The 26,169-nt window shown below is 41.2% G+C and overlaps 4 protein-coding genes across 19 annotated transcripts in view; 2 read left to right on the forward strand and 2 right to left on the reverse strand.

The window, feature by feature from the left end:
* Nucleotides 1-580, reverse strand: part of APBA2 (amyloid beta precursor protein binding family A member 2) — an 89,543-nt gene extending 88,963 nt beyond the window's left edge. The window contains exons 1-2 of one of the 9 annotated variants that reach the window (XM_086849112.1): nt 291-559; nt 61-168 (exon numbers count right to left, since the gene is read on the reverse strand). The gene's annotated coding sequence lies outside the window, so the exon portion shown is untranslated. The other 8 variants (XR_015275848.1, XR_015275847.1, XM_086849111.1 and 5 more) reach the window with 8 other exon arrangements.
* MPHOSPH10 (M-phase phosphoprotein 10) lies at nt 50-22,098 on the forward strand. Its single transcript, XM_023934147.2, has 14 exons — nt 50-596; nt 3,015-3,111; nt 14,477-14,525; nt 14,633-15,355; nt 15,817-16,471; nt 17,254-17,411; nt 17,791-17,962; nt 18,243-18,384; nt 18,784-18,851; nt 19,509-19,646; nt 19,852-19,962; nt 20,199-20,306; nt 20,842-21,072; nt 21,913-22,098. The coding sequence occupies exons 4-14, from the start codon at nt 15,252-15,254 to the stop codon at nt 22,060-22,062; spliced, it is 2,037 nt and encodes a 678-aa protein (XP_023789915.2). The 5' UTR covers nt 50-596; nt 3,015-3,111; nt 14,477-14,525; nt 14,633-15,251; the 3' UTR covers nt 22,063-22,098.
* MCEE (methylmalonyl-CoA epimerase) lies at nt 5,629-16,184 on the reverse strand. 2 transcript variants are annotated; one of them, XM_086849129.1, is made up of 4 exons: nt 13,542-16,184; nt 11,907-12,723; nt 7,875-8,215; nt 5,629-6,299 (listed from the first exon to the last, which is right to left on the reverse strand). In XM_086849129.1, exons 2-4 carry the CDS (start codon nt 12,145-12,147, stop codon nt 6,147-6,149), a joined length of 735 nt encoding a protein of 244 aa, XP_086705255.1. In that variant the 5' UTR covers nt 12,148-12,723; nt 13,542-16,184; the 3' UTR covers nt 5,629-6,146. The 2 variants fall into 2 exon arrangements, with proteins under 2 accessions (XP_086705255.1, XP_086705256.1); XM_086849130.1 differs by lacking the exon at nt 13,542-16,184 and having other exon boundaries at nt 11,907-12,101.
* A 1,051-nt stretch (nt 22,099-23,149) lies between the features above and the next one.
* The window catches only part of FAN1 (FANCD2 and FANCI associated nuclease 1), a 42,677-nt gene continuing 39,657 nt past the window's right edge, over nt 23,150-26,169 (forward strand). For 4 of the 7 annotated variants that reach the window (XR_015275841.1, XM_086849093.1, XM_086849092.1 and 1 more), the window contains exons 1-2: nt 23,177-23,266; nt 24,178-25,611. Coding sequence is in view for 5 of the 7 variants with exons in the window: in XM_086849093.1 (XP_086705219.1) it covers nt 24,300-25,611 (1,312 nt within the window). In the remaining 2 variants the exon portion in view is untranslated. Of the gene's footprint in view, nt 23,267-23,403; nt 23,600-24,177; nt 25,612-26,169 lie in introns of those variants that run through there. The other 3 variants (XM_086849090.1, XR_015275840.1, XM_086849091.1) reach the window with 3 other exon arrangements.

Below are 26,169 nucleotides of genomic sequence, written 5' to 3' on the forward strand. Positions count from 1 at the left end.
CGGGGGAGCGGGGGCGGCCCCGGGCCCGCACAGCCCGGGGGCTCGGCCGGACACACTGACCTGTCCGCCATCCACCTCCAGACCGCGAGGCCGGGCACTGTGCCAGCTCCGCGTGTGCCACACTCGTTAGCTGTGTCCGGCGACAGGACGAGGAGCAATGGCCATAAACTGAAACACAAGTTTCACCTCAGTATGAGGGAGAACTTCTTCAGACTGAGGGTGGCAGAGCCCTGGAAGATCTGCCCATGGAGGGTGTGGCGATTCCGTCTCTGAAGACCTTCTGAACCCACCTGGACGCGTTCCCGTGTAAGCTGCTCCGGGTGACCCTGCCTCCGAGCCCGAGCAGTTGTGCGGTTCAGAGATTGTGTCCAGAGGCTCTGGGAAGAGCAGGCCGCGGCCCCCGGCCCCAGCTCCCCTCCCGAGTCCCCGAGCAGCGCTGCCGACAGCGATGTTTCGCCCGCATCCCGCTCTGACACTCGGCAAGGCCACTCTTGTATCCTCAGGGACCTCCTCTGGGGCAGCTGAGGGTGTTTTCTGTGCGTCTCCACATTCTCTCTGCGAATTACATTCCTGAATGCCATGTAGTCACCTGCCAGGTAATGACCTCACCTTTCCCTGTTGCTTGAGGTGCTCCAGTTCTACAAAAATCCAAACATCTCAAGTTTGCACATTACAGCAGGGGACAGCACTGGACTCGCTCATGTTCCATCATACAGCCAGATTTATGAGAACAAATCATGATTTTTGTGCCCTTGTACAAATAATACATAGATCCACCCCTAAAGTTTAAAAATGTAGGATTCAATGTGTACTATTTAGAAGTTCACTGAAGAGGGTTTCTCCAAGAACATTTCTCATGGTGAATGATAAACACAGTTGGTTCCTCAGGCCTTTTATCAGAAACCTCTAGATCTTTCTAGGGCAGCTACTCATAGTGACTACTTTGTACATAAAAAATGCGTATCTTCGGGCAATTAAGACAGGCTTTGCTCACAATTATGCAAATTTGAGATAGTAACTAATCTTTCTCACTATAGAAAAAGTGAAAAGCTGTCCTAATGTAATTTATACTGCATTGCAATCAGCTAGGTATCAGTGCTTACTGTAATAGCTGTGTGTTCAGCATGGTGTGTGTTTATTTGCCCTGGGGCAGCTATAACCCAGCTGTTAACATCAAGGCACATTCCATGTACATGCAAAGGCCCTTCATGGAAACACCCATTTTTGGGGAGAGGAGTTAGTTTTTAGTTTAGTTGTTAGGATTTTTGTTAAGACTCTCCATTTGCTACTAAGAGGCTATTTTCTGTCATGGTTTTCTATGGTGACTTTTCCCATCTGTCCCTTTCTACATCCAGTTACTCAACTGATTTTGGTTTTCTTTTGAACATACTAAAAACTCAAAACATTACCCAAACTGTAATGCATGTATGTTTTACACAGAAGTGCAGTGTATCTGCAGATATGATCCATAGACGGTTTGTTTAAACATTTGGCAAATTATGTTTTAATTCGTATTATTAATTCTCAAAAGTGTTAATTTGATGAAACAGCCTCATATACATAACTAAATCTCACTTTATCAACATACTAAAAGCAGTATTTCCAGGCCAATAGGGCTGGTGTTTTCTTCTTGTAGTTACTGCAGCTGTGAGTATTGTACCACAACTGACCTCTCAAAGACTTCAGAAGTCCCAAAGGGAGTGGGATATATTTTTTAACTTTTTTAAATTTAAGTTTCTAACAAGCATTCTCCCTCCATGTCAGAGGAGACAGTGACTCAGGCAGATGGTTATTACAGAAAATTACATACCAAAATGGAAGGTAAAAATAGGGTGCATGATACCAGTCCATGAATGTACCTGTCTTACTCTTCAATTTCTGGAAATAATGATTTCCATAAAAGCCAGCCATGGGTGCAGAGTTGGATATTCCCCTTATTTAATGCAAATTGTGCATCATCATATATGCTTTCAGGGTACCTGCAGTTACAAATTACTTCAGATCTTAAAATCATGTTTTGAACCTGTCTTTATTACCAAAAAAAATTATGTTAAAAATAAGAAAACATCTTTATTAAAGATCTACTTCATAGAAGATTTTAGTACCTATTTGCTGGTTTTGTGTTAGCAGTAACAGTTGAAAGGCCACTTTAGATTAGATCTACAAAAGTCATTAAATGCTTCAAAATGTATCATTACTTTTAAATGTATCAGAGAACTCTTCTTCATTTGTGAATCTATGCTACGAACTTTGCAGTTAGCAATGCTTTTTAACAACATACAAGACAGTGCAAATGAGCATTAAAATTGACAACATGATTTTATAGATATTTAAGGCTTATACAGTATAAAAACATCCTTAAATATTTAAATATTTAAATATTTATTTCATAAAAATTAAATAAATATTTATTTCATAATTTGTTCAAAGTGCTTTGAAAATGCTTATCAAAGGTGACAGATCTGGCATTCCTAGGTAGTTGAGGTCTTCCACTGTAAAATGTCAGCCCTAGGTCGATAAATTTATACATTGTTGTTAGTTTCCATTTTCACAATAATTAATTAGTTGAACTTGATGATCTTATTCTGTTTGACAGCCTCATAATTTGGCCAACATGGCAACTGCTTTGGTAAAAGAACTGAGTATTGAAACAATTAATTCTGAATTTTTCTCTTAATTAAGGGTTCTTATGTCCAACAAACCCATGTCACATCACTACAGGAGGAAGTCCTTGTAAGGACAGAATCAAATGAAGGGCCAAAGATACCATTCAAAGCTCATACTGTAACTACCTCAATCAGATAATATAAACATCTCCATGTTCATGGTCTTTCTGAGACTTCAGCTTGCTATGGTAATAATGAAAGCAACAGAATTCAGAATGAAATTCGGGTGCATTAACTGCAGAATAACCATGACAGGAATGGAGTTTTTGCAGAACTGCAAAACTGTAAAGTTAGCTTTTAAAAAGCACACAGTTAGTTATTTTCTCACCTTTTTAAATTTGCTTCTAGGTTTGTCTTATCATAAGGAAATGGATTCATTCTGCAGCCGGTTCACCTCCTCCCACCTAGGAGTGATTTGAGGGTTGCAGAGAGGAAGTAAAAAAAGGTATTTTGCATCATTTAATTATGAGCTCTTTAGCTGCCTGAGTAATGCTGATGGGAGTCCAGAAAAATGTGTCTTGTCTGCCTTAGGCAGCATAAAATAGGAACACGCTTCAGCTCAGAGGGGAAAAAAGGCACATGGAGAGATTGTAATAGGGAACTCGCACTTGACAAATGGCACAAGCATGAGAAAATTTACTGGCAAAATATTAACACTCTGTCTTCTGAGAAGCTTGACATTATCAGAGAAGAAGATTTTGCTGCTTTAAAAAAGCCACAAAAAACAGACAAAAAACAAAAAAGAAGAAACACTGTCAAAACCTAATTCCCTTCCAAGATAATCAGTCTCCAGTTATTTGAATCACTGTTGTTCTTCCCAAAAGTTGTATAATGGTTCAACAGGGGTGTGTGTATTGTTAAATGTCCCTCCACTGAAAGGAGCAAATCACAGTTCTCTCATTCCCTGGTTTCCATCCCTGAATTTCCACTGTTTTTCTTGATGCTACTTCCCTCTTACTCTTAATCATGGCAGTGACAAAGAGTAAAGCCCACAAATGTAAGTCCTGTTCCAACCCTTGGTAAGTCCGAACAACCTGGGGAGGCTGTCTGCCTTAAGGTGAAGGACTACACAGTTTATAGGGGCTGATTCTGCTCCTACTGAATCAGCGAGTGAAATTTATGGACAGGAAACTTCTCTCAGTTGTAGCTGTCTTCAGATCCTGTAGCTGTCTAGCTCCCTTGGCTGTTCATTGTCTGTAGCTCCAGAAGGGGAAATTCTCCTCTCCTGTAGTGCACACTCAGACAAGTAAGGGGGTCTGACCCCATCAAATTATAAGAGGTTGTAAGAACATGATCCAGTCTTGGGTCCTGACTAATTTGCAGACCTAAACTCTAAACTATCTTTTGCAGGGCTGGGGTTTTGCGTGTGTGTGTGTTGCTGTTTTCTTGACTTCCACCTTAGGAGTAGTCAGAAGAAAGGTATAAACTGTGAGTGAGATGGGGCACGACTTAGATGGAAGGAATAATATACATCAGGCTGACTTAGAGCTGGGCAACCCCACATCAGTCTGTCAGGAAAATTGCTGGTTACTAGCTAATAAGTATTCCAAGCCTCTTTCTGCCAATAAGATAGGGAGCACAATCAGCAGGTGGAGCAAGTGCTGTTTACTTAAAAACCTCTGTTCTCTAGCACTACCTCAAGTTACTACTCTGAGTGTATGGACAGATGTCACACACAAAAGTCGACCTCCTTCAGACAGGACAAAGAAATGGAGAAAGAACCATGGGAGGACTGTTTCTGCTGCACCAAACTAAGGGTATTTGGTTTAAAGACTTCTGTTCAGTTATCTTAACCAGTGAGGCTTTTAGTATTGGCATTCCTCTGCTGGTTTTGCAGAAAAGGTACCTCCTTGTCTTTGACAGAAAGAAAAGACAAAAGCAGCTCTGCTCATAGAATGTCTCCTAGAACGGCTGAATCATATTTCAGGAATATGAAATCATTCTGCATTTCCATCATAGGCCTTAGGACTTCTACATTTAAACAGTTTTGAATTTAGATCACAAACTACCCTCTAAACAGTGATTTGATGAAATGTAGGAACCCCGTGGAAGGCTGTGTTTTTCTTAAAATATGACAGAAGGAGTATTTATTTTGAGTACAAAACTATCTTCTTAAAAAAAAAAAAAGTCATGGCTTTGTAGAGATTTTTTCAGAAGCAAAATTTATGAGGAAGTGTCAATGCTTTTAAAAACATTTTTAAATCTCAGGTCAACATTATATTTATATTTTGTTGCTGCAAACATGACACACATTGCAAATAATTCCACTAAGTAAAAAGTTGCTTAGACAAAAATGATCCTTGCGTCAAGCTGAAGGTTTTTACTGTATATGCAGAGATGCAGAAAAATTTAAAATTCAGATTCTAGTTAAGCTAGGAAAGTATGACTTTTTTGAGGCTTAAGAAAACTAAAGAAATAGCAAGTCTTCTCTCTCTACACTGAAAAATCAAAACAAACCTATGAAAGAAAGTATCGGGAAAAGACTGCCTGGGTAATATATACCAATAAAGTGAAGTCTGTCCATAAATAAGTCAATAAAACTGTGTCTGCAGCCTGTGACATCAGGATGCTGGCACAGTCTTTAATGTTAACAACCTTGTACAGAAGCAAGACTTAAGTGGTGCATGTTTGACACTGATTTTCTAAGTGCTTCTGCACAGGAAAACTGTATTTGTAAAGTGAAAAGGTTAATGACTGCTTGCTATGTCTCTTCAATATGTCCTTCTGTGGAGAAAGCTTGGGGAAAAATATTAAGAAAACCCTAGAAATGAAAAAACTAAAATGTCACAACTGCATTACAGTCTGAAATGTATGTCAAGCAAATAATTTTCATGTTCTCTTCTTGCATTGCCTGCATATCCACGAAGTTTGTAAGACAACTAAATGATGATTTATGCATGGCAACTTCCTTAGCAGTAATTGTTATGCCAAGAAAAACTTATTTACTGGTTGCAGACACTCATACAATAATATATATTTTTTTATTGCATGAACCAATCAATCAGTGTGAAGCACAGATGGTGAATGGTGAAAACAGAAAACACATATTTGTTTTCCTTTATTTCTAACAAAAATGTCTAAGCTATATTGTTGTCTCTGAGAAGTGGGTCTCTGCTCTGAAATGTGGAGCAAAATAATGTAGCTTGACCTAGAAACTGTACAGTTTCTGTGGCTACAGAGGTAAAATCATGCTGCAAACAGGCAACAGAAGATAAATTATGGCACATATGTAACTTAGCTCATGTATTTGTGTTTAGGATCACAGAGAATTCAAGAAATGACAACATATTAATTCTGAAAATCAGATCAGCAACAACAACAAAGACCCTAAATCTGTAGCTCTATTTCAGTACTCAAAAGCTGTACTTCATCCATGGGAACTACACTGAACTAGTAAAGACTGAATACCACATCAATATTCCCAGCAGCAGCTCAGGAACTTCACAACTCTTCTATTGTTTTATTTATGAATATTGCAGCTCAAGCTTGCTCAAGTTCCACAAGGACTCCATGGCAATCTTTAGGGTGAAGAAAAATCACAGGTTTGCCATGTGCACCTATTTTTGGCTCTTCACTCAATATTCGTATCTTTTTTTCCTTCAGTTCTGTCATAGCCGCTTTTATGTCATCAACCTTACAAAAAAGATACAGTTCACACAAATTAACATATTGCACTGTATTATGCAGATTTTACATTTAGAAGCAATAATGTAATTCCTTACTGAAATGTTATTTTTAAGTTCTAATATAATTCTGAAAATAAATTAGGTTTCAAAATGTTTTAAAAAACCATTTTACATGTTTTAAAAACCATTTTAAAACATCTAGTCTTAAAAATAAAAATACTACAGAAGTTTGCATTTGTTATTTGAAGATTTTACAAAATACCATTTAAACAGATTGTGCTATATTTAAGAAATTAATAAACCAAAATTATTCATGCACAAAGCCCATTGATTTTTTTTGTTGTTCCTTTATAAGGACTCCATAAATACTCTAAATTCTGCATTACTTTTTCTAAGGAGATTATATTGCTATCTAGCTCTCAATAACTAAAGAAAAATACCTGCCTTTATAAGTGATGACAGAGCACTGACTCATTAAATGCTGGTAAAAAGGGAGGGCAGTGGACAGAAGGTAAAAGTCCCTTTTAGATTTATATATTCTCCTTCTGAGTAGGTTAAGGCTTATAAAGTTTCCTAATGAAAAGAGCTTGGAATTATCAAAAATATATCCAAATGTGGTCTTCCTATTGAAATTAACTATAATAACAGCCATTAATACAGTATTTCAGTAGAGTTTCCTACGGAAATATGCAAATAACAGAAACATGCCTATACTGCACGCTGTGATCTGAAGTTCTGATGTCATGTCATCCAATGAAATCTGAATTTTCCTAAAACTTAAATGCATTCATTTTTTGAAATAATAATATTAACACTCAATTTAGAAAATTTAATTGTCAATAATCAAAAAATACCTAGAATTAAAATAATATTGTTATTTTTCAAGACTGAGGTGTCTGGACATAATTTGGTGAATAAACTTTCCCGATGCCATTGTAGGGAAGAAGGAAATTCCTAGCTTTAATTCAGAGGAGCAGACATCACCTAATTCCTACCCATTTGCAGCATTTTTGTTCATGAATATTCCAAACTCACTACAGCTCTTCCTACACACAACTACCAGTCTGCAAAACAAAAAGAAATGACTGTCAAATTATCTAAACTAGAAAGGCTCCATGTGACATGTGCCATGGCCCCCACATTCTTTCCCTGAGCAGAAAAGCCACAGCAGCTGCTGCTCCTGTCCTGCAGAGATGGCCTGAAGAGGAACTGAGTCTGGGCTCAGCTGGAATGAATTCCTGCATCCCCAAGGATGAGTGACAGTAAACAGTGGAAATCCTTTGGGTGTATCCATGTTAGGAGAGTACCAGGCTTGAATTGCTCTCTTACTCTAGTGTGTCCACCACGGTTTTCACTGCAGGTACTACATTGTAACTGGTCAGGAATAATTTAATTTCTTCCTAAAATACTTATGTTTTTTGAAACAAGTTGCCTATCAAAACATCTGTCTAAATTTTCCTTTGTGTAAGAGAGAAGAAATACGACAGCCTTATTATGTTAGTTCTTGACACAGGTCAATCCTATTAAAATATACATACTTTAATGTATCTATCTTATTACATGAAATATTTTGTTAAAATACCTCAATGCAGATATGATGCATTCCTCCAGTCTTGTTTTTTTGTAGGAAGCTTGCAATGGGACTTTTCTCTCCTAATGGATGTAGAAGTTCCAGCTTGGTATTTCCCAGCTCCACAAAAACAGTGTAGACACCATGTTCAGGAAGAGCAACAATCTCACTCACCTGGGCTCCTAACACATCTTTATACAAGGACTGAGCTTTCTCCAAATCAGGCACTGCAATTGCCACGTGATTAAGTCGGCCCAGTTTCCATAAACAGTTTGGAATGTTTTGTGAAAAGGACTTTGATGATGATAGAGTTGGTACTGTGTGAGCTGAAGTCTGCAATCTGCTAAGAAGCCCTGAAAGAAAAGTGAATATCACTGACACAATGCTTTTGAGAAAGTCTCAGTGCCTGCTCTTTCCCCTATAAACGCCCACAGAGCTGCCAAATCATTGGCACACCCTTGTGCAATGCTCAGGGTAGACCAAGAGCAAGGAAACACTCATTTTCAGAGCAAGTAAATATTCAGAAGTATTAAAAAAAAAATTTAAAAAACCACAAAGCTGACTCAAATTTGGTGTAAATCCTTACATATGCCTGGTGCAAAGAGGAAAACACGACCAATTGTAAAGGCCAACAGAATAATGTGCTTAAAAGTGACTTTTGAAATTTTCAAAGATTCTTACAAAATAAAAAAATAAGGATTGCCTATACATCTCAAAATTTTAGCAAACAAACAAAAAGGTTGAGAAGAAAAAGAAAGATATAAACTGAGGGTACTTACAAATTGATTACATTAAAAATTAATCTGTCAGCACTAGAATCTAGAGGGGTTGGGGGTGGGGAGAAATTGTGATAGTATCAGTTGTTTCTAGAACCAAAATTAGAATTAGATTAAAGGATATATTCATAAAAGCCACATTTTAATTCCATGCCTGTTTGCTTTAGGCCAAGTCAGAGCTCCCACTGCCTCAAGGCCAAGCTGGAGGCATCTTAGCATTTTGGGAGTCTGTGAGGCATTCTTTGCTTTAAAGTCACAAATGTGCTATTCTGCTTAGAGACTGTGCCAGTGATGCTCTGAGATTCTGGATGCTTTGCAAGACACTGAGGATAGATAGCCTGGCTAGGCTCTTGGTGCTCTGTAAGGTCAGTAATAGCTGTAATTAATTAAATCAGCTCTGCTTCACTATATGGAGTTGAGAACCACCATTCCACAGGAATTCAAGATTCTACAGCTACCAGTTAATTCTTCAAAAAGATAACTGATAAATCCTTAAACCTAAGCCTTTCTGAGCATGGTGCTGTGATGGAGGAAGAACTGTTTGCATATATTTGACACTTAAAATTACAGCATGCAATGTGCATATCAGGAAGGGCTTAGTGTCACAAAAGTCTATTCACAATCTTTTGATGGTACTGAATCAACATCCTATATTAAGTATTTCCAGAAACTTGTCCAGTGCTGCAAGTAACAGCCCTGCAGTATTTCTTGCCAGGCTTTCACACAGTCTATCCTGTCATCTCCTTCATCACAGCCAGAAGTTCTGGACAATGCTTTCACTTGTTACCTTTAGGCTATCATACTGGTATACAACAGCAACTGCTTTTCAACATTTTGCATGTTAAAAAAATCCCCTAGAAACTTCCACACAAAGAAAAATTCTTGTTTTTCAAATGCTTGTGCAGAAACTATTTTGTAGAAGCACCTGTCATGCCAATGCAGCTGAGTCAGGGTGAACCAAGTAATTCTGTGACGGAGCAGTACTGTGCAATGCCTAAAATGCACGAGGTACAAACATGCAGCAACTAGGTGTCATGATTAAAAGCATGGATAATTAACTAGTGTAGGGTTTAACAGTTAACCAGAGTAAATAAATGTGTTACAAAAAGTAACAACCCCCCAAACATCTGCTATACAGTCTTTCCTGCCCACCTAAGCTTCTACTGAAGTAGCTCCGTTTTGTACTGTAATTTCTTAAGACATTATTCAATTCTTGCTAAAGCAAGAGATATTTTTCCACTTGGAGGAAGGCAGTATTCTCTAAATAAGCAAAATCCTTTGAAAGAGAAGGATCCCTTACTATGTAATTTATTATGTTTTCCAGAGACTTTTACTGTTTTATTCTTTCTTCCAAATATTAATAGAGGGTGGTTCAATAGAAATACTACTAATGTAGATCTTTTTTTCAAGAAGTCTTTACTAATGGAAAGGCAATAATTTTGCCAAGCAGTTCTTGCTGCAGTTCACACAGGGCATATGACTACATAGTTATTGTAATTCAATTTGTATTTTTTCTATTTCAAGTAAATTGACAAAGACACAAATTATTTGTTCCTCAGCTATTTCTGAAGCACTAGAAAAAATAACAGAAAATGCTCCTTCTTCTGGGTTCTGCCCCAGAAATATTTGATGTCTTGTGTTTCCTGGGAAGACAATAGACTGAAAAAGTGAAGTATATTCCTAGGATTCTTGAAAAGTCAAAGATACTTAAATGCTCACTCATATAAGCATTTATTCTATGAAGTCTTGTGAATTTATCCAGGCTCTAGTCAGATGCATACAGAGTATTAATTTTAAATCCTTAATTGAATTGACTGAGATTAAACAAAAAGCATTTGTGTTTTTCTTTCATTATCTAGATTAGTAATTATATAGATTACTTAAAATTCTAATCTTCTAACCCAATAATCAAAAAATGCCCCTGCAGTGAAAAAGAAAGCTTTTCAGCAAACTTCAGATTGAAACCCTAGGAAAGAAACACTTGTATTTATACATCTACATCAAAAAATTAGTTTTACAGTATATAGCCTTCTTCAGCTTCATTTGAAGAATATTTTTAAATTTATCTATTTGGGGATTGTTCTATTGATGGTTGACTGATCTACCAGTAGTATGCACATCAGAGTTTAAATATACAGTTGTATGAAGTAAGGGTTACATTCTTTAACTGAGTAGATTATGAAGTAACAAGTCTGAAGTACCCCATAAACTGAGATCCTCACCCTTCAAATGTTTATTCATAGGCTTGTTTGTTGCTTCTGATGTGGAGCAGTGTTCACGGACTTAATCAAGGAAACTAAGGAATCAAACAGAAGCCAAATCCAACCGAACTCGGTCATGTTCTCCGTGGGAAGGTTTTACAACAGTGGGTTGCAGTAAGAACCTTGTCACTGGGCACTGCTCTGTTAGTGCACCTTGTCACTCAATTCAGGTGGAGACTCCCAAAGCATGGAGAGGATGCTGTTACCATAGGGAATCTGGCACACAGGGGCTGTGTGCTCACTCTCTGGATCAAATGGAGAAAGGGCATAGTGTGGTCATTCTTAAACTCCAGCAGTTTCAAGGTGGTGTGAGCATCTTGGGAACTCTGAAAGCTAACTCGGCTCACAGTGCTGCTCTGCTCTGTGCTGGACGGGGCTTTTGGGAATCAGAGGGGTTTCACTGCTCATGGAAACAGTCTCAGTGTGCTGCAGCTCTGGTTCCCTCCATCCAAACGCAGTCATACAAAGGTGTTTCCATTCCCAATATCCTGCTGATCAATCACTGACAGCACTGAGCTTCTCCTTCACTTTTCTATTGGTCTGTGGCTACCAAATAACATGGTGTGGTTTAGGTATTGTTTCCTTAACCTGCCCTACCAGAGTGAGCACTACAGGTTATTATCATGAAATCATTTTTAGTTTGACCTCCAAACCACACTTGGAAAAATTACAAGCTCCTCCTTGCGCCTTAAGTTTGGAGTTTGCTCTGTAAATTTACCTTATGCCACCTAATGTCAGTTGCTAACGTGTCCGTCAGTTGGATCGGGAGACCGTTTTTATTCACAGAAGAGGTAGTTTCGCTCGGCCTGCGAGGCTCTCACGGGGAGATCCGGCAGGACAGAGCAGGGACCGAGACCCGCCACGGCCCCGTGCCGGCCCTCCCGCCGCCGCCCGCCTTCCCGCCGCCCTTCCCGCTGCCGGCCGCGTTACCGGCCCGGGTCACCGGCCCGCGTAAAGACCCGCGTTACCGTCCCCCGTTACATCCCCGCGTTACAGCCCCGCGTTACCGGCCGCTGCCCGCCACAGCACCGCCGCCATCTCACCGCCCGATCGGCAGCGGGGCAGCGCCGCCCCCGCCAGCAGCGCTGCAGCGGCGTGTGGGCAGCGGCGCGTCACGGCGAGGGGCCGTGCCCGGCAGCGCCAGCCGCCATTGGAGCGGCGGCCGTGCCCGGCAGCGCCAGCCGCCATTGGAGCGGCGGCCGTGCCCTCCCTCGGGCCGTGCTGGGCGCGGAGATGGGAAAGGAGCATTTGCCGAGGGAGTTTTCTCAGCAGATCCCACAAAATCAGTTGGGTTTTGTGAAAAAGGGCGTTCACTGTTCTGGTAAATTTAAAAAGGTTTAATAAAAAAGACAGTAGGAGACAAAGACAATAAAGCAAAGGGTTAAAACGGCCGGGTGTTTGGCACTCTGCCAAGAGCACACCTGGTGTTTTGGAAACACCCTTTATAGACCATTTCTACTGCATCAACTTGATGCACATTCATAGACTTTATGCATATTCAAACTTTTCTAATAACCAGTTTGCCTTTTCCAGGAACTGTTCAGCATGGCCACTCCTTGGGCCCACCTTTTTAGAGCATGCATGTTTCTTGGCTTGTGACTTCAATTCTCTTCTTATCACCTTTTAATTTGGGCCTTGGCTCACTCTTTCCACAGAGTGAGTGTTGATAATCAGCAGGGTCCCCATTATCTGTTCATTGAATGTTATCCTAACTAAGCAGACAGTTGAAACATATTATATCGATATTATATCGACTATTATATCGACTATTACAGCAAAGCTGTAATACATTTTAACATTATACATATATTATTCATCTTAATACTTGCGAAAAGCCAATATTATAATAGGTATCTATAACAGTTTGAAAAGATCTCCGAGATCATTGAGGCCAAGCTATGACTGAAAGGACCTTGTCAACTAAACCAGAGCTCTAAGTGCCTGTTGGGAGTTAGGTGTCCTTCCTTTTGTTCTGGCTCACCTGTGGAATTTTTACCCATTAGTTGCTGGGAAACCTGATTGCTGGTACTCAGTGGGTGCTTGAGAAACACAAAGAGTTCGGCCGGACCTAGGGGGGAAGGAGGGCAGGAAAAAGAGAGGGCGGGGGCAGCTGGGGGCTGGATGGTTTCTTCAGCTTCAGAGCAGGACACTCGCTGTTGCGGGGAGAGAAGGGAATTCGCCATCACCCAGACGGAGCTGCTGCTTCTTTTTCTTCTTCTTCTTCTTCTATGGGCCTCGCACCCCCTGTCCTGCTGGGGTGTGGCAGTGCCAGGTATCGCCACAGAGCTGCTGATCCACCTCAGCCACCGGCCCGGGATCTCTGCTCATCCCTGCCTTTCCAGCTGGGTGTTCCTCAGAGCCCTTCAGGAGGAACAAGCCCGAGGGGGTTTGTGAAACAAAGCCTCTCCTCCATCCCTTCCCGTCTCGGCTGAGAAGGCTGTCACGGGGTGCCTGGTTCTTTTTTGTTGTTAATGCTGTAGTTATTGTTGTTTGTTTGCCTTGTTATACATACTGGTAAAGAACTGTTATTCCTATCCCCAGATCTCTGCCTGAGAGCCTCTTGATTTCAAAATTATGATAATTCCGAGGGAGAGAGTCTACATTTCCATTCCAAGGGAGACTTCTGCCCTCCTAGCAGACACCTGTCTTCCAAACCAAAGCAGTGCCACATCCAGACTTCCCTTAAACACCTCCAGGGACAGTAACTCCACCACTTCCCTAGGCAGCCCATTCAAGTATCTAATCACCCCTCTGTGAAGAAATTTATTCTGATGTCCAGCCTAAATGTCCCCTGGAACAGCTTGAGGCTGTGTCCTCTTGCCCTGTCACTGTTGCCTGGGAGAAGAGACCAACCCTCACCTGGCTACACCTCCTGGTGTAGGGAGTTCTAGAGGACAATAAGGTCACACCAAGCACCTTCTTTTCTCCAGTCTGAGGCCCCCCAGCTCCCTCAGCCGCTCCTCATCTCACTTGTGCTCCAGTTACTTTTCCAATTCTGTTGCCATTCTCTGGACTTGCTCCAGCACCACCTCCATGTCCTTCCTGAATTGAGGGGCCCAGAACTCAAGGTGTGGCCTTATCAGGGTGGAATAGAGGGGAAGAATGACTTCCCTGGTCCTGCTGGCCAAACTATTCCTGATACAGGCCAGGATGTCATGAAGCATTGTGCCAGAGAGACTCAGGAGAGCGAGCAGGCTGTCTGCTGATGCTGCACTCTTGTTGTGTCAGGCATAGCACACTGTGAGTTGCTGACATATAGCCTAAATAGATAAACAGTTTGTGCCACTTCAAATCTGATTAAATGTGATTAGTTAAAAGTGCAGATCAAAATCAGCAGTCAAAATAGCTATTTGAAAGTCCCAATATATGACACTTTCAATTTCCAGCCCAGGTTGTGTGTCAGGTGTGTTTCTGATGGTTAGAGAATTGCAGGTACCGGTCACAGTCACAGCTCTGCTGGCTGGGCCCTGCTCCACACCATGGTTTTTGGAGTATGCAAAGTGACAGTGAGGGGACACAGAAGTGGCATTGCAGGACATTCTTTTCTCTGCACTGAAAAGAATTCATTTTTTGGTAGGAAGGAAACATAAAAGCAGCAGAGGAAGGAGCAGTACTGAAGTTAAAAGGTTAGTCACAGTTTTGGATCAAGTTGCAGAAAGTCTGTGTGGGTGACTGGAAACACAAGGGTCTGTGGATGTAGGCCTTAATTTGTCTTTCTAAAATAAACTTTAAGGTAACTACATGGTATAAGAGGGGAGTTGAAGAGCACTGGGCAGTGCTGTGCTGATGGTGAAGGGGTGTGTGCATGCCTGGCTCGCCTGAACTTGTAGATACCAGGTAAGATCAGGCTGTGCCCACAGAATCAGCTGGAGATGTGCGGTTCCAAAATAGCCCTTGTATCTAGGTCAGAGACTCCAAATGGTGAAGTAAGATGACTGTAACTTCACTATACTTAGAGCAGCTTTCCCAGTGCTTATGCACATCTCAGTCTACAGAAACACCGCGCCCTTCCCAGGGGGGAAGCAGCAGCCATGGGGCATGACTGCCATACCTTCCCTACTTGGGGCTCTGGGAGAACGAGGCGCTTCTAACTGAGGGCAGGGCCCCGGAGGCGGGAATGCCAGGGCCCCGGAGGCGGGAATGCTTCGGTTCGGGAGGCGGGAATGCTTCGGTTCGGGAGGCTGGAGTGCTTTAGTTCGGGAATGCCACGGCTCGGGAAGCGGGACGGGGCAGAGCTCCGCGGGCGGAACCACTGTGTGCGGAACCTTGGCGGCGGCCGCGGGAGCCGCCCGGGCCGGAGCGCTGGGCTGCGCGGCGGAGGCGGTGCCGGGTAACCACGTGTGCGCGGGGCGATGGCGGCTATGCCGGGAGCCCCGGGTGTCCAGGCGATCCAGAGGATCCAGACGTGCCTCAGGGTGGCGGGAGCGGCGGCGGCGCGCCCCGAGTGCTTCCTCAGGTACCGCGGGGCGGCGGGGGGAGGCACTGGTAGCCCTAGAGAAAACGTGGAGAATAGTACCCAGGTGTAAAAGTTGAGTGAGGCGGTGGAGAATGGCAGTTACCTTTTGAAACCTGGGGTCTGGACCATTGAGGTCTTTACTTCCCAAAAATGCCTGCAGTGCTTAAATAAGATCAACATATTGTAAGATGCAGCTGTAGAAAGCTGGAATTTTCTGTCCAGTTGCTACTTCATACACAAAATGTAATAAAGCTCAAAGGATTAAGAAGTTTGTCTTTTTGTTTCTATGAATGTGTAGTAGCAGTACTCCAAAAGATGTGTGCAAAATTAAGCCACAGCAGTAACTATTGAAAGGTGTTGTTTTGTAGCACCAGAGTACCACAGCACTTACAGGAGAAGCAGTGTGATTGAATTAATGGAAAGTGTTAAAAAGTGTTAAGCTTTTCTTTTTCCGCTCTTAGTGTGCAGGATGGACTTGCTGCCGACTTCAGAGCAATGACAAAGACTCTCTATGATTTGAATAAAGGAAGTAACATAGTTCGTGGGGGCCCTCTAAAAGAGCTGGTGATAGAAAATTTTGATGAAGAACAGATTTGGCAGCAATTAGAGCTTCAGAACAATGCAGTTCTCGATTTCTTCAAGAAATCTATTGCAAGGGATGCTGAGGATGAAGATCTTTGCCTTCTCTCAGACCAGGAAGAGGATGGCTCTGATGCAGAGACCAGCAGTGACAAGGAGCTGGAAGACAACATAATGGAAGCAGAAACTGAACAGATGAATGTTTATACAAAAGATAAAGATAAAAGTAAAACTAAAGAAAAGCAAAGTAAACTCAGAGAAAGCATAATGCAGAAATACAGTGATGAGGATTCTGATATTGACTTTGATATTGAAGCATTGGAACAACAAGCTAAAACAGCCAAGGAAACCACATTGAGAAAAAAGGGAAGAAAATCAGTCGTGGATGACAAGTTTTTCAAGCTGGCTGAGATGGAAGCTTTTTTAGAACATGTAGAGAAGGAAAACAAGGAAGAAGAAGAAGAAGAAGATGATATTGATTTTTTTGAAGACATTATCTCAGATGATGAGGAAGACTTGGAAGAAGCTAAAGTCAAAGTAAGAATATCAGTAAAATAATTTTCTGATATCTCTTTTCCTTTAAATCAAAATCTGGTATCTGTTAGGATAACCATAAAGTGTTTAACCCTATGTAGAAACTGCCAAATTACATTTGTTTAGATGACTGCTGATTACTTCTGAAGCTTTACTTTAACAATGAATATCTGGTAAGAAAATTTCCTGGTATAGAAGGACATAGCATCCTGCTATTCCAGTCTCTCCTTACATGGGCCTTGGGCTTTTACATAAATAAAGGAAGAGATAGTACCCACAGGAAACCAGGGATCTTGAAGAACTGCAGAATAGGTGACCCAGCAAATTAAAAAGATTTGTCACTCAGCATCTGGCAATTAGATATCACTAAGTGGCTGATGCAGAGTAAAGGGTTTTTTCCAGGGACATGCCTTGTAACTCTGATACAACTTAAATTGATGAGTAATGGATTCAAAAAGAAGTATTTTATTGCAGACATTCTTACTAGCAAGTAAGAGATATACCCAGGGAATTAGTGTCCATTCCAACACAACACTGGAAAATCTACAGCTCCTTGATTTCTGTATGTGTGAGTGGTAGAGAACTGTAAATACCAGGAAAATAAATCAATTTTACTATGATGCCCTGCCACAGGTTAATGCATCACTAACCTGAATTACTGTTACACAAGTAGTACTGTTCTTCAGGCACTAAAAACTTTAAAAGACAGATACCCTTTGATTTCTGTCAGTCTTAACAGCTGTGGTTTGATGTTTGTTTTCTTTCTTTCCCTCTTGCCTTTTTAGCCAGTTAAAAGTTCCAGAGATATGACATACAAAGATTTCTTTGATCCAGTTGATGATGATGATGATGATGATGATAATGGCAATGGTGTAGGTAATGATGCTGAAGAGGATCAGGAAGAGAGTGCTATTGAAGAGCAAAATGAAGAAAGTATGTCTGAGTAAGTAAAATGTCCTCATAATTTTACACCAAAGTAAAGCAGAAAATACTGAGAATGCCACACTCACTCTGGTCATAGTTTGCCATTCTCAGTTAACTGTTTTATGTTCATGGTTTGTGTTGTCATCTTATGTAAAATCAGCTTATTTAATTTTTTAAAATATTGTCCCTCGATCTTTATTTGAATAAAGTATTTTAGAGTTGCTCAAGGTTATTTTTATTATCCAGAAGTTTCCGTAGTGTCCTGTATCTTTAGGGAGGTCTTCGAGACCTGTTTTGAACTGTAAGTTAGTTGTAATATCTAAGGGCTGAAATATCTTCATGTGAAAAATTATAAAGGCTTCTCAACTTTTATTTGATATTAAATGTTATTGTTACAGGTTCGAGAATGTGGATGAAATGGTAGAGCACATGAGAAGTAAAGAAGCTTCTAAAAAAGTAACTTTTAATTTGCCAGATGACAGTGAAACAGAAAATGTAACTGAGGTGCAATTAGAGAAGGGCATCAGTCCCAGTGAAATAAAGTCATCATTTGAGAAGAGACAGGAAAAGGTAATTTTGGTTTATTTTTTTTCGGTTTTGTTCATACTTTATTTGGATAATACTTTGAAACAGTGGCAAATATTTTTTTTTTTTTACTTCTGTCAATTTGTTCAGAGTCCAGCAAATACAAAGAGGGTGTGTAAAATTTAAGGAAAACGTCTGGTTTATCTACATAGATACATCTACAATCATATCTATTCCCTCACATACCTGAAATAAATATTAATTTCTTGCTGTGAGTTTATGCGTGAGCTCTGTTTTAAACTTCCAAGGTAATTGTGTTTTTCAGATGAGCAAAAAAATAAAAAGCTTGGAAGAAGCACTGTTGGAGGAGAAACCTTGGCAGCTTAAAGGAGAAGTGACTGGACAGAAACGCCCTGAGAACAGCCTTTTGGAAGAAACAGTGCTTTTTGACCATGCAGTGCGAATGGGTAAGGAGAGGGACAGGGCTTTGCTCACTGCATGTTGCAGACCCTGTTGGGTGTTCTGCTATTTGACCTTGCTGAAAACACCTATGACTCAAAAGCAGGGTAGCAGGACACCAGGTTAAACTTCTTGATGTGATTTTGTGGTGGTACATTTTCACAGTGGAAACTACAGGAATTTATTTTTATTTTTTTTGTTAGTTTTTAATTTACCTGAAAGTTCATAACTTTGGTGGCAGACCTGGTAATTTATCGGCCTTACATAATATGACTTACTTATATTTACTTCACCTTCAATTGCTACATTTTTGTGAAGGCTTTACTTTCTTTATCTGTAGTTATAGAACAAGAACTATTTATTGCTGAGGAAACATTAATCTTCAAATTCTTTGTTTTTCCTTTCAGCACCTGTGATCACAGAAGAAACTACTTTTCAGCTTGAAGATATTATTAAACAGAGAATATTGGATGAGGTTAATATTATCTTACCTGTTCCTCCTAACGTTGTTCATAGACTTGATTGACAGTGCACATTCCAAGGATGGGTTTGAAGCATTTCCAATGCTAGGTGTAAAATGATGTTATTTTCTGCAGCTGATTGTTTTATTCTTTTGTCTTGATTAATGTGTCTGTAGATTTGTAAGTAGCCCTATTTTTATATCCCTGTTATATGCCAATTTTTATTGCACTTCAAAACATGAGTGTGTGCAGATAAAACTGTAAGGAATTTGGAATATAAAGCCAGCCTGTAAGTGTTGGCTGTTACCATAACTAGTGCTCTGAGCATTCTGAACACTGAAGGAAACTCAGTTTTTTACTTCATTTTGCTTCAAAGCCACTGATAAAAAATTTGTATCTCACAGCTTGTTGAGCCTTACTGTCCATTGAATTAAAAAAGATGGGGAAGAGTTTGTAACTTGTTAGAGTTTTTGCCTTCATTTACTAAAACCAAGGAGACAAGTAGAGCTATAACTTTTTTTTTAGTGAAAGTGCAAAACTTGGTGAGTCCTGGGAAGCTTCATGCATGAACTAGTTAATGTGCCAGATAAATAACTGAAAAATATTCAAAATAAGATGTACCTGGTATTTGACTGTAATTGCATTTGGTCATTCCTTTATGACTTTCTCAGGCATGGGATGATGTAGTACCAAAAGAAAAACCCAAAGAGGAAGCTTTTGAGTACAAGAAGCGGATCAGTTTGGATCATGAAAAGAGTAAGCTGAGTCTTGCTGAAATCTACGAGCAAGAATACATGAAACTTCACCAGGTAACATAAACAATGCCTTTCCTTGGGGTTTCAAGTTCACACCATGTACTCTTCTGTGTTCATTTACACACTTTCAAAGTGGAAGTAATTTAGTCCTTTTCTGAGTGTTCACCCATGAAAGTGCTCTGAATTGTAAGTTGCGTTGTTACCAGCCTTGCTAAAGTCGAATAGCCAATGTTACAGTTACATTGCGTTTTTAATGCAGCAAAAGACTGAAGAGGAAGAAAATCCCGAACACAAAGAAATTCAGGAAATGATGGATTCACTCTTCCAGAAGCTAGATGCACTTTGCAATTTCCACTTCACACCCAAACCAGTAAGTGCATAAGTTTCATAAACTTGGGAGCCTTGTCCTTTTTTTTACCTGGATACTTTAAAATATATTCCAGAAATGGAAAGCAAAGTAAGCATCGGTGTTTACTGAGCTCATTCCTATTTCATATTAAATGCACTGTGCTTGCCTCTAAACAAATCCAAATACTTGTGATTTTCAGTTGTCTGTCAGCTGCTGAAATGCTGTGCTCAGTCCTGAATGTGTCTCCTTATTTCTAGCCGGTGCCAGAAGTTAAAATCGTTTCCAACCTTCCAGCTATAAGTATGGAAGAAGTAGCACCAGTTGCTGTTAGTGATGCTGCTCTCTTAGCACCAGAGGAGATCAAGGTAAATATAAAATGGCATAAAGATTGGGAGAGGATCTGTCTGGTTTATAGAAGGATGTACTGTCTGTCAGGTCAGTGAGAATACTGCCCTCCCCATCCTGGTGGGAGGAAAGCTTCTCACCTTGTGGACTTCCTTGCCTAGAATTTTAGCATTGGTGGTAGCCGGGAGGTTTTGGGGCTGAGGTGGTTTTATTTATTTATTTATTTATTTATTTTTTATTTTCCTAACTGGGGAAAGAGTAAATTTTATTTGGCTCCAGTAGGCCATGATACTATGCTTTGTTTTTGATCTTGACTGTTATGTGATGGTCATTGTTGTCCCAACATTGATATGGATATTGAGAGGGGTAAAGCTAATGACACACCAGAGCAGAGCAATTAGCATGTCCTGGATCAGTTGTACAAATCTCATTTCCCAGCTTTTGTCAGTTTTTGGCCTTTGCCATATCCTGAGCTGGCACTTTAAATAATGGAAACCCTGAGACAGATTTAAGTTCTGTGAAGTGAGTCTTTTGCAATGTTATGGATCTATTTAGGAAAAGAACAAAGCTGGTGATGTAAAAACAGATGCAGAAAAGACTCCCACAGACAAAAAACGAGAACTAAGAAGGAAAAAGCTCCGTAAACGTATGAGGAGAAAAGAAAAGGAGAAACGTCAAAAGCTTCTTGAAAAGATGAAACCAGAACAAGGCACAAAACTTAGCAAGAAAGCTGCTGCAGCAAAATTAAAAAGGCTTACCAAAGAAGGCAAAGCATCTCTACTCAAGGTAAGACTGAAATCCCAAGGATAGATAATTTTTCCCTAGACATGAAAGGAAACTTTATCCCAAAGAATTACAAGTATAAGATTGGAAAACTATGAAAAAGCTGTATGATACAATTACTCTATATAAAAGTATGTTCATCAGGCAGAAATTATTTGTGTGAGGTACAACTTATCTATTTATTTCAAAGTTCACAAGGTGATATTCCTACAAATACTAAGACATGTTCTTTATTTCCTGCATTTAAGCTATTCCACTTAATCAGCTGGGACTACTTGAATGCACATTGAGGTTTCTATGTTCTGTCTAAGCTTTGGGTAACTTAAACTGTTTTATAACACAATATTCCTGTTTAACTTTTTCTTTACTGTGGAGCCTTCCCTATAATCTGGTCCAATTGATATTGTTTTGCACGCTATAATACAGTAAACTTGTGCACCACTTATGATGACTTTTAAATGAAATTCTAAAAGTCTGAAATTTTGAAGTATTAGAAACTAATAGGACAAGTAACTTCTTTACTTCCAGATGTTTGTACTTACCTTTCCAGAAGGCAAGTAGAACACAAAATAGAGATACCCAGTTGTATTTCATGATGTGCAAGGATCTTGTTCTTGATGCCTGCTCTTACCCATCATGCTAATTGCTACTTAGGAAGAGAACGTAATCTTAATTTCTTTACATAGCAGGAGTGGAATAAAAATGTGGTAAACAATATTCTTTGAAAATCAGTTACCAGATCTTTCTTAGGTCAAATATCATTATGCTTGAGTAACTAGTAAGCAATATAATGGAACTGTTTGTACATTTCTTGGTTATAACAACTGTTTTGTCCAATGACAGGATGAAGGTAAAGACAAGGCCTTGAAATCATCCCAGGCCTTCTTTTCTCAGCTACAAGATCAAGTGCGAATGCAAATCAAAGATGCCAGCAAATTAAAGAAGAAACAAAAGAAGGAGAAATCAATCTCTGTTCATAAACTGAAGTTGTAATTTGCACCTTGTATAGATTAAATTTTTTTTTCCACATTTGGGTAAGTTTTATTCTGTGTTGATCTTTAAAATACTTTGTGAACTTCTGAGGTGATCTTCACACAGTTTTCTGTAGATTTTACTCTTATTTTCTACCATAGAACTCTGATTTATTCCAAAAAGAAAGGTTCTTGGTGTGGGGAGATACATAACAGTCTGAAACATTTGACATGTGCTGTGACTATACAGTCTCTTTAATCTATAGCCCAGAGCTTTGTATCTGCTGTTGTAATAGCTCTGGATCTATAGCAGGAGGAACTGCATTTATTGAAACTTAAGATGTATCCAGGCATTTAAATTACAGAAATTATCTTTTGAAGTTGTGATTGGCAAAGAGGGAGGACACAAAAGATTTTTAAGCCTGTAACCCAGAGCTAGGAAATGGCATCTTTTGACTTAGACTGAGTCCAAGAATGGTTTGGGTTGGAAGGGACCTCAGTGGGGTTGTCTGGTCTAATCTCCCTGCTCAAGCAGGGTCAGCCCAGAGGCACATGGCACGGGATTGTTGTGGAATAGCTCCAGTGAGAGAGACTCCAGCCTCTCTGGACAGCCGGATCCAGTGTTCAGTCACCTGCACAGTAAAGAAGTTGTTCCTCATGCTCAGTTGGAAGTTCTGTGTCTCAGTTTCTGCCCGTGGTGCCGTGTCCCATTGCTGGGCAGCACCGAGCAGAGCCTGGGCCCTCCTCTGGCACCTCCCTGCACACACCAGCGATCAGATCCCTTCTCTTCTTGCTTATTTTAACACTCAGAGGAATAATCTCCCATACCAGCACCGTTTTCAGGGTCCATACAAACAATCGTTCTCAGGGTGAAAATATTTAACTATTTGATCTTTCCTTGCCTGAACGAAAACAAAACCCAAAAAACAAAATCGAACCAAAAACACACCAAAAAACTGACACCAAAAGAAAGCTCCAGTTGCTGCTCCTGTGGCCCTCCGCTGTTTTCCACACGTTGTCGTGAAGGGAAGTTTTAAATCTGCGCAGGGCCCGGTGTTTGCAGTAGACCCCGCTCTGCGTGAGGGAGCGCGCGGAGCGCGGCGCCCGCCATCGGCGCTCCATTGCTCAGGCCTGGCGGCGGGCGGGAGCGGCGGCGGCCCCGCCCGGCCCTCACGGCGCGGCCTGGCCCCGAACGGCCCCGGGAACGACGCGCGGCTGCGGTGCCGGTGTGTGGGGAAGGGCGGACGGCCGGGCCGGGCCGGGCGGGCTGTGGGGGGCTCCGGCTGGGCCCCTTTCCTCAGGGGTATTGGCGGCCGAGGAGGTCCCAGCGCGGGGAAGGGCGGTGGCGGCAGCGGGGCGGGCCGGTGAGGGGCGGGCCCGTCAGAATGGCAGCACCGGGAGTCTCTCGGGAACCTGTGTCCCGCCATCCAGAGCACCTACACAGCGGTCTGGAACCGTCGGCAGCTCCTGACCCCCGGCCCTGGCAGAGCTAGGCCCGGGCGCGACGCGGGCTCGGGCTCGCACGGCAGCCGTGAGGGTGAGGGCTGCAGGGCAGCCCGGTGAGTGCTCTGGAAATGAGTGCTTGGCACCGAAAATGATGTATCAGCAGCAAACAAGATAGATGTTCTCAGCGACAGGGCGAGGAGCAGTGGCCGTAAACTAAAACACGAGAAGTTTCACCTCATCATGAGGAAGAACTTCACTCTGAGGGTGGCAGAGCGCTGGGAGAGCTGCCCGGGATGTTCATGGAGTCCCTCTGTGGAGACATTCCAAACCCACCTGGCTGCGTTCCTGTGTTACCTGCTCCAGGTGACCCTGCCTGGGCAGGGGGGTTGGACTGGATGATCTCCAGAGGTGCCTTCCAACCCTGACTGTTCTGTGAAAATTAGAGGACCTGTCTATTTGAATTCCAGGTTCACTTACTGATGTAAATGCAAACTTGAGATTAAATTTCCACTTATTAAGTCATTTAAAGGCAACTGCAAGTGCTCAGCTTGCCTGTGGTGTGCCTGGTAAGGCAGGCTGAAGGACAGTAGCATTGTAAATTAAGGATTGCTTGATCTCTGTGCTTCTGTTCATCTTGGTTACATCTGGTACTTTAGAAGACCACTCATTCAATTTATTTTTTTTTTTCAAGGCATGCCAGAGAATTACAGATGGAAAAGGAAAAGCCAAGGGAAGTCTTTTAAGTACTACAGAATAAAGAAATATGGTCTAAATTGAGTTGTCTGTGCCATGTAATCACTGTGAAGTTTTGTAATGGCAGAAACTAGGTCTTCAGGAATCAAAAGATCCCAAATAAGTTTGTCATTCAGTAAAAATAAGAAGAGAAAAGAAACAACAAAAAAAGTGGAAGTTACAGGAACACCATCTGCACCTTCAGCATCATCCTCTATTACTTCCTTTTTTAACAATGTCCCCCCTGCCAAAATTAGCTGTCCCATGTGTGGACAATTGGTGCCAAAATACGGAATAAATAAGCACATTGATGAAACATGTCAGAGAAACCATGGTGAGATTGGTGCCGTTGATGCTACACTGAATTCTTTTAGGAGTAAGAATCCCCCAGCTGCAAATCTGAGCAATAATTCCAGCTCATATTTTTCAAAAAAACTCTTAAATCTAGAAACAAGTCCTTCCAAAAGTAATTTACTGAAAGCAGGAGGGAGTGCAGCACAACAGACTAGTCCTTATTTTAGCAATAATAACTCAGTCTGTAGTGTTAACAATGAACCCCAGGCTCGAACAGTTAGAACAGTCTCCTTGGGAAGCTTGTCTTCTAAACTGTCCAGAAGACGCTGTCTGCAGGGGGGAAAACAGGTCTTGTATGAAGAAATCAACTCTTCACCTCCCGCTGTTCACAGTGCCTGTGAAAGTGCTGCAGCACTGGATGGTGATGATGATGGTGATGAGACTGATGCTGGGCAGAGTTCTCAGAAAGAAAATCAGCCTTCTCAGAGAGAGCACCAGGAACAAAATTTTTCAAAGAGAGAACCTGAATTTCAAAATGAAATAAACAAATGTAGTCGAGAAGACCTTGTGGATATGGTTCAAGTACCTTTACTGGCCAATAACAGCAATGACAAAAGGTTCCCATCTGGTACAAGGAGCACCAAAGCAGAAAGCAGGTCTGAAGGTGGTGTACTTAGTCCTGATAAATTTGAAACATCTGTAGCTATCGATACTTCAGCAGAGCTGAGCAGTAATTTGGAAGCTGAGACTCAGCCTCACACTGAGGTTACTCCTTCAAAGACAGAAGTGAACTGTGGGACAGAAAATTGCTTTAGCAGGGATGATGCAGAAGTACTTCCTGTGGAAGTTCTTGAAGACTTTAAGAATGATATGAACCACACTTTGTTAGAAACTGTGGAAAAGGCAGAACCACAGGATTCCACTGGGGACATGCTAGACAAGATAGATGAGGTCCTGTCTGTGCCCAGCTCTCCTGGTCACCCATACTACCTCCAGAATTTTTTACTAGTGCTGCGAGCAGTATTGGAGAATGAAGATGATGTCAGACTATTTAATGAACAAGATTTGAACATTATAACCAAGTTCTACAAATTATCAGGTATCTTTTCTTTTTTTAAAATACATTTCCACGTTCCCTCTTGTTGAAAGCATTGTTACATAGTTTTATGTGAGAAGTACCATATCAGTTAGGGGAAGGAGTTCCATTTTCTCAGGAGATGTACCCCTCAGTGTCTTTTTGTAAATAAACTCTCCTAATGTTAGCTACAGATCCTGAGAGAATCGGGGGACACAGCCTTGTGCAGCCAAACCTGGGGGGGGGTGGTCTGCAGAACCCATTGGTGCACTCCAGACCATAAGAGTATTACAGTAGTGACATCTTGGAGCTTGGTAATGCCTTGTTCATCTTGTGATAGTTAAAGGGGAATATATAAAGAAAAAAAGCAACAGAAGTCTTGTTTCTGCCTCTCTGAGGCAAGCAGTAGATGCACATTATTTGCATCCAAAGATCCAGGAATAAACTCACAGGCCAGTAGTGTATGCAGGCATTGGCTACTTTGACAAACACTAGAAGAGATGTTCAGGATACACCTTCCCCATTTCCACACTCTGTTCCCTGGACATCAACAACACTGATCAGTAACAGGAGCTTGTTCTG

Source organism: Cyanistes caeruleus, chromosome 13 (genome assembly GCF_971803275.1).
Source record: "Cyanistes caeruleus chromosome 13, bCyaCae1.hap1.1, whole genome shotgun sequence".
Classification (NCBI taxonomy): domain Eukaryota; kingdom Metazoa; phylum Chordata; class Aves; order Passeriformes; family Paridae; genus Cyanistes; species Cyanistes caeruleus.

What these genes read in the sequence shown, in the direction of transcription:
- MCEE (XM_086849129.1), bottom strand. Translation starts at nt 12,147, where the DNA reads ATGCTCCTTTCCCATCTCCGCGCCCAGCACGGCCCGAGGGAGGGCACG. An exon ending in GCTGTGGCGGGCAGCGGCCG is followed by an intron (nt 8,216 to 11,906) that starts GTAACGCGGGGC and finishes CTTTTCTTTCAG; the next exon opens with GGCTTCTTAGCAGATTGCAG. An exon ending in TGCATCATATCTGCATTGAG is followed by an intron (nt 6,300 to 7,874) that starts GTATTTTAACAA and finishes CTTTTTTGTAAG; the next exon opens with GTTGATGACATAAAAGCGGC.
- MPHOSPH10 (XM_023934147.2), top strand. Translation starts at nt 15,252, where the DNA reads ATGGCGGCTATGCCGGGAGCCCCGGGTGTCCAGGCGATCCAGAGGATC. An exon ending in TGGAAGAAGCTAAAGTCAAA is followed by an intron (nt 16,472 to 17,253) that starts GTAAGAATATCA and finishes TTGCCTTTTTAG; the next exon opens with CCAGTTAAAAGTTCCAGAGA. An exon ending in GCAAAGCATCTCTACTCAAG is followed by an intron (nt 21,073 to 21,912) that starts GTAAGACTGAAA and finishes GTCCAATGACAG; the next exon opens with GATGAAGGTAAAGACAAGGC.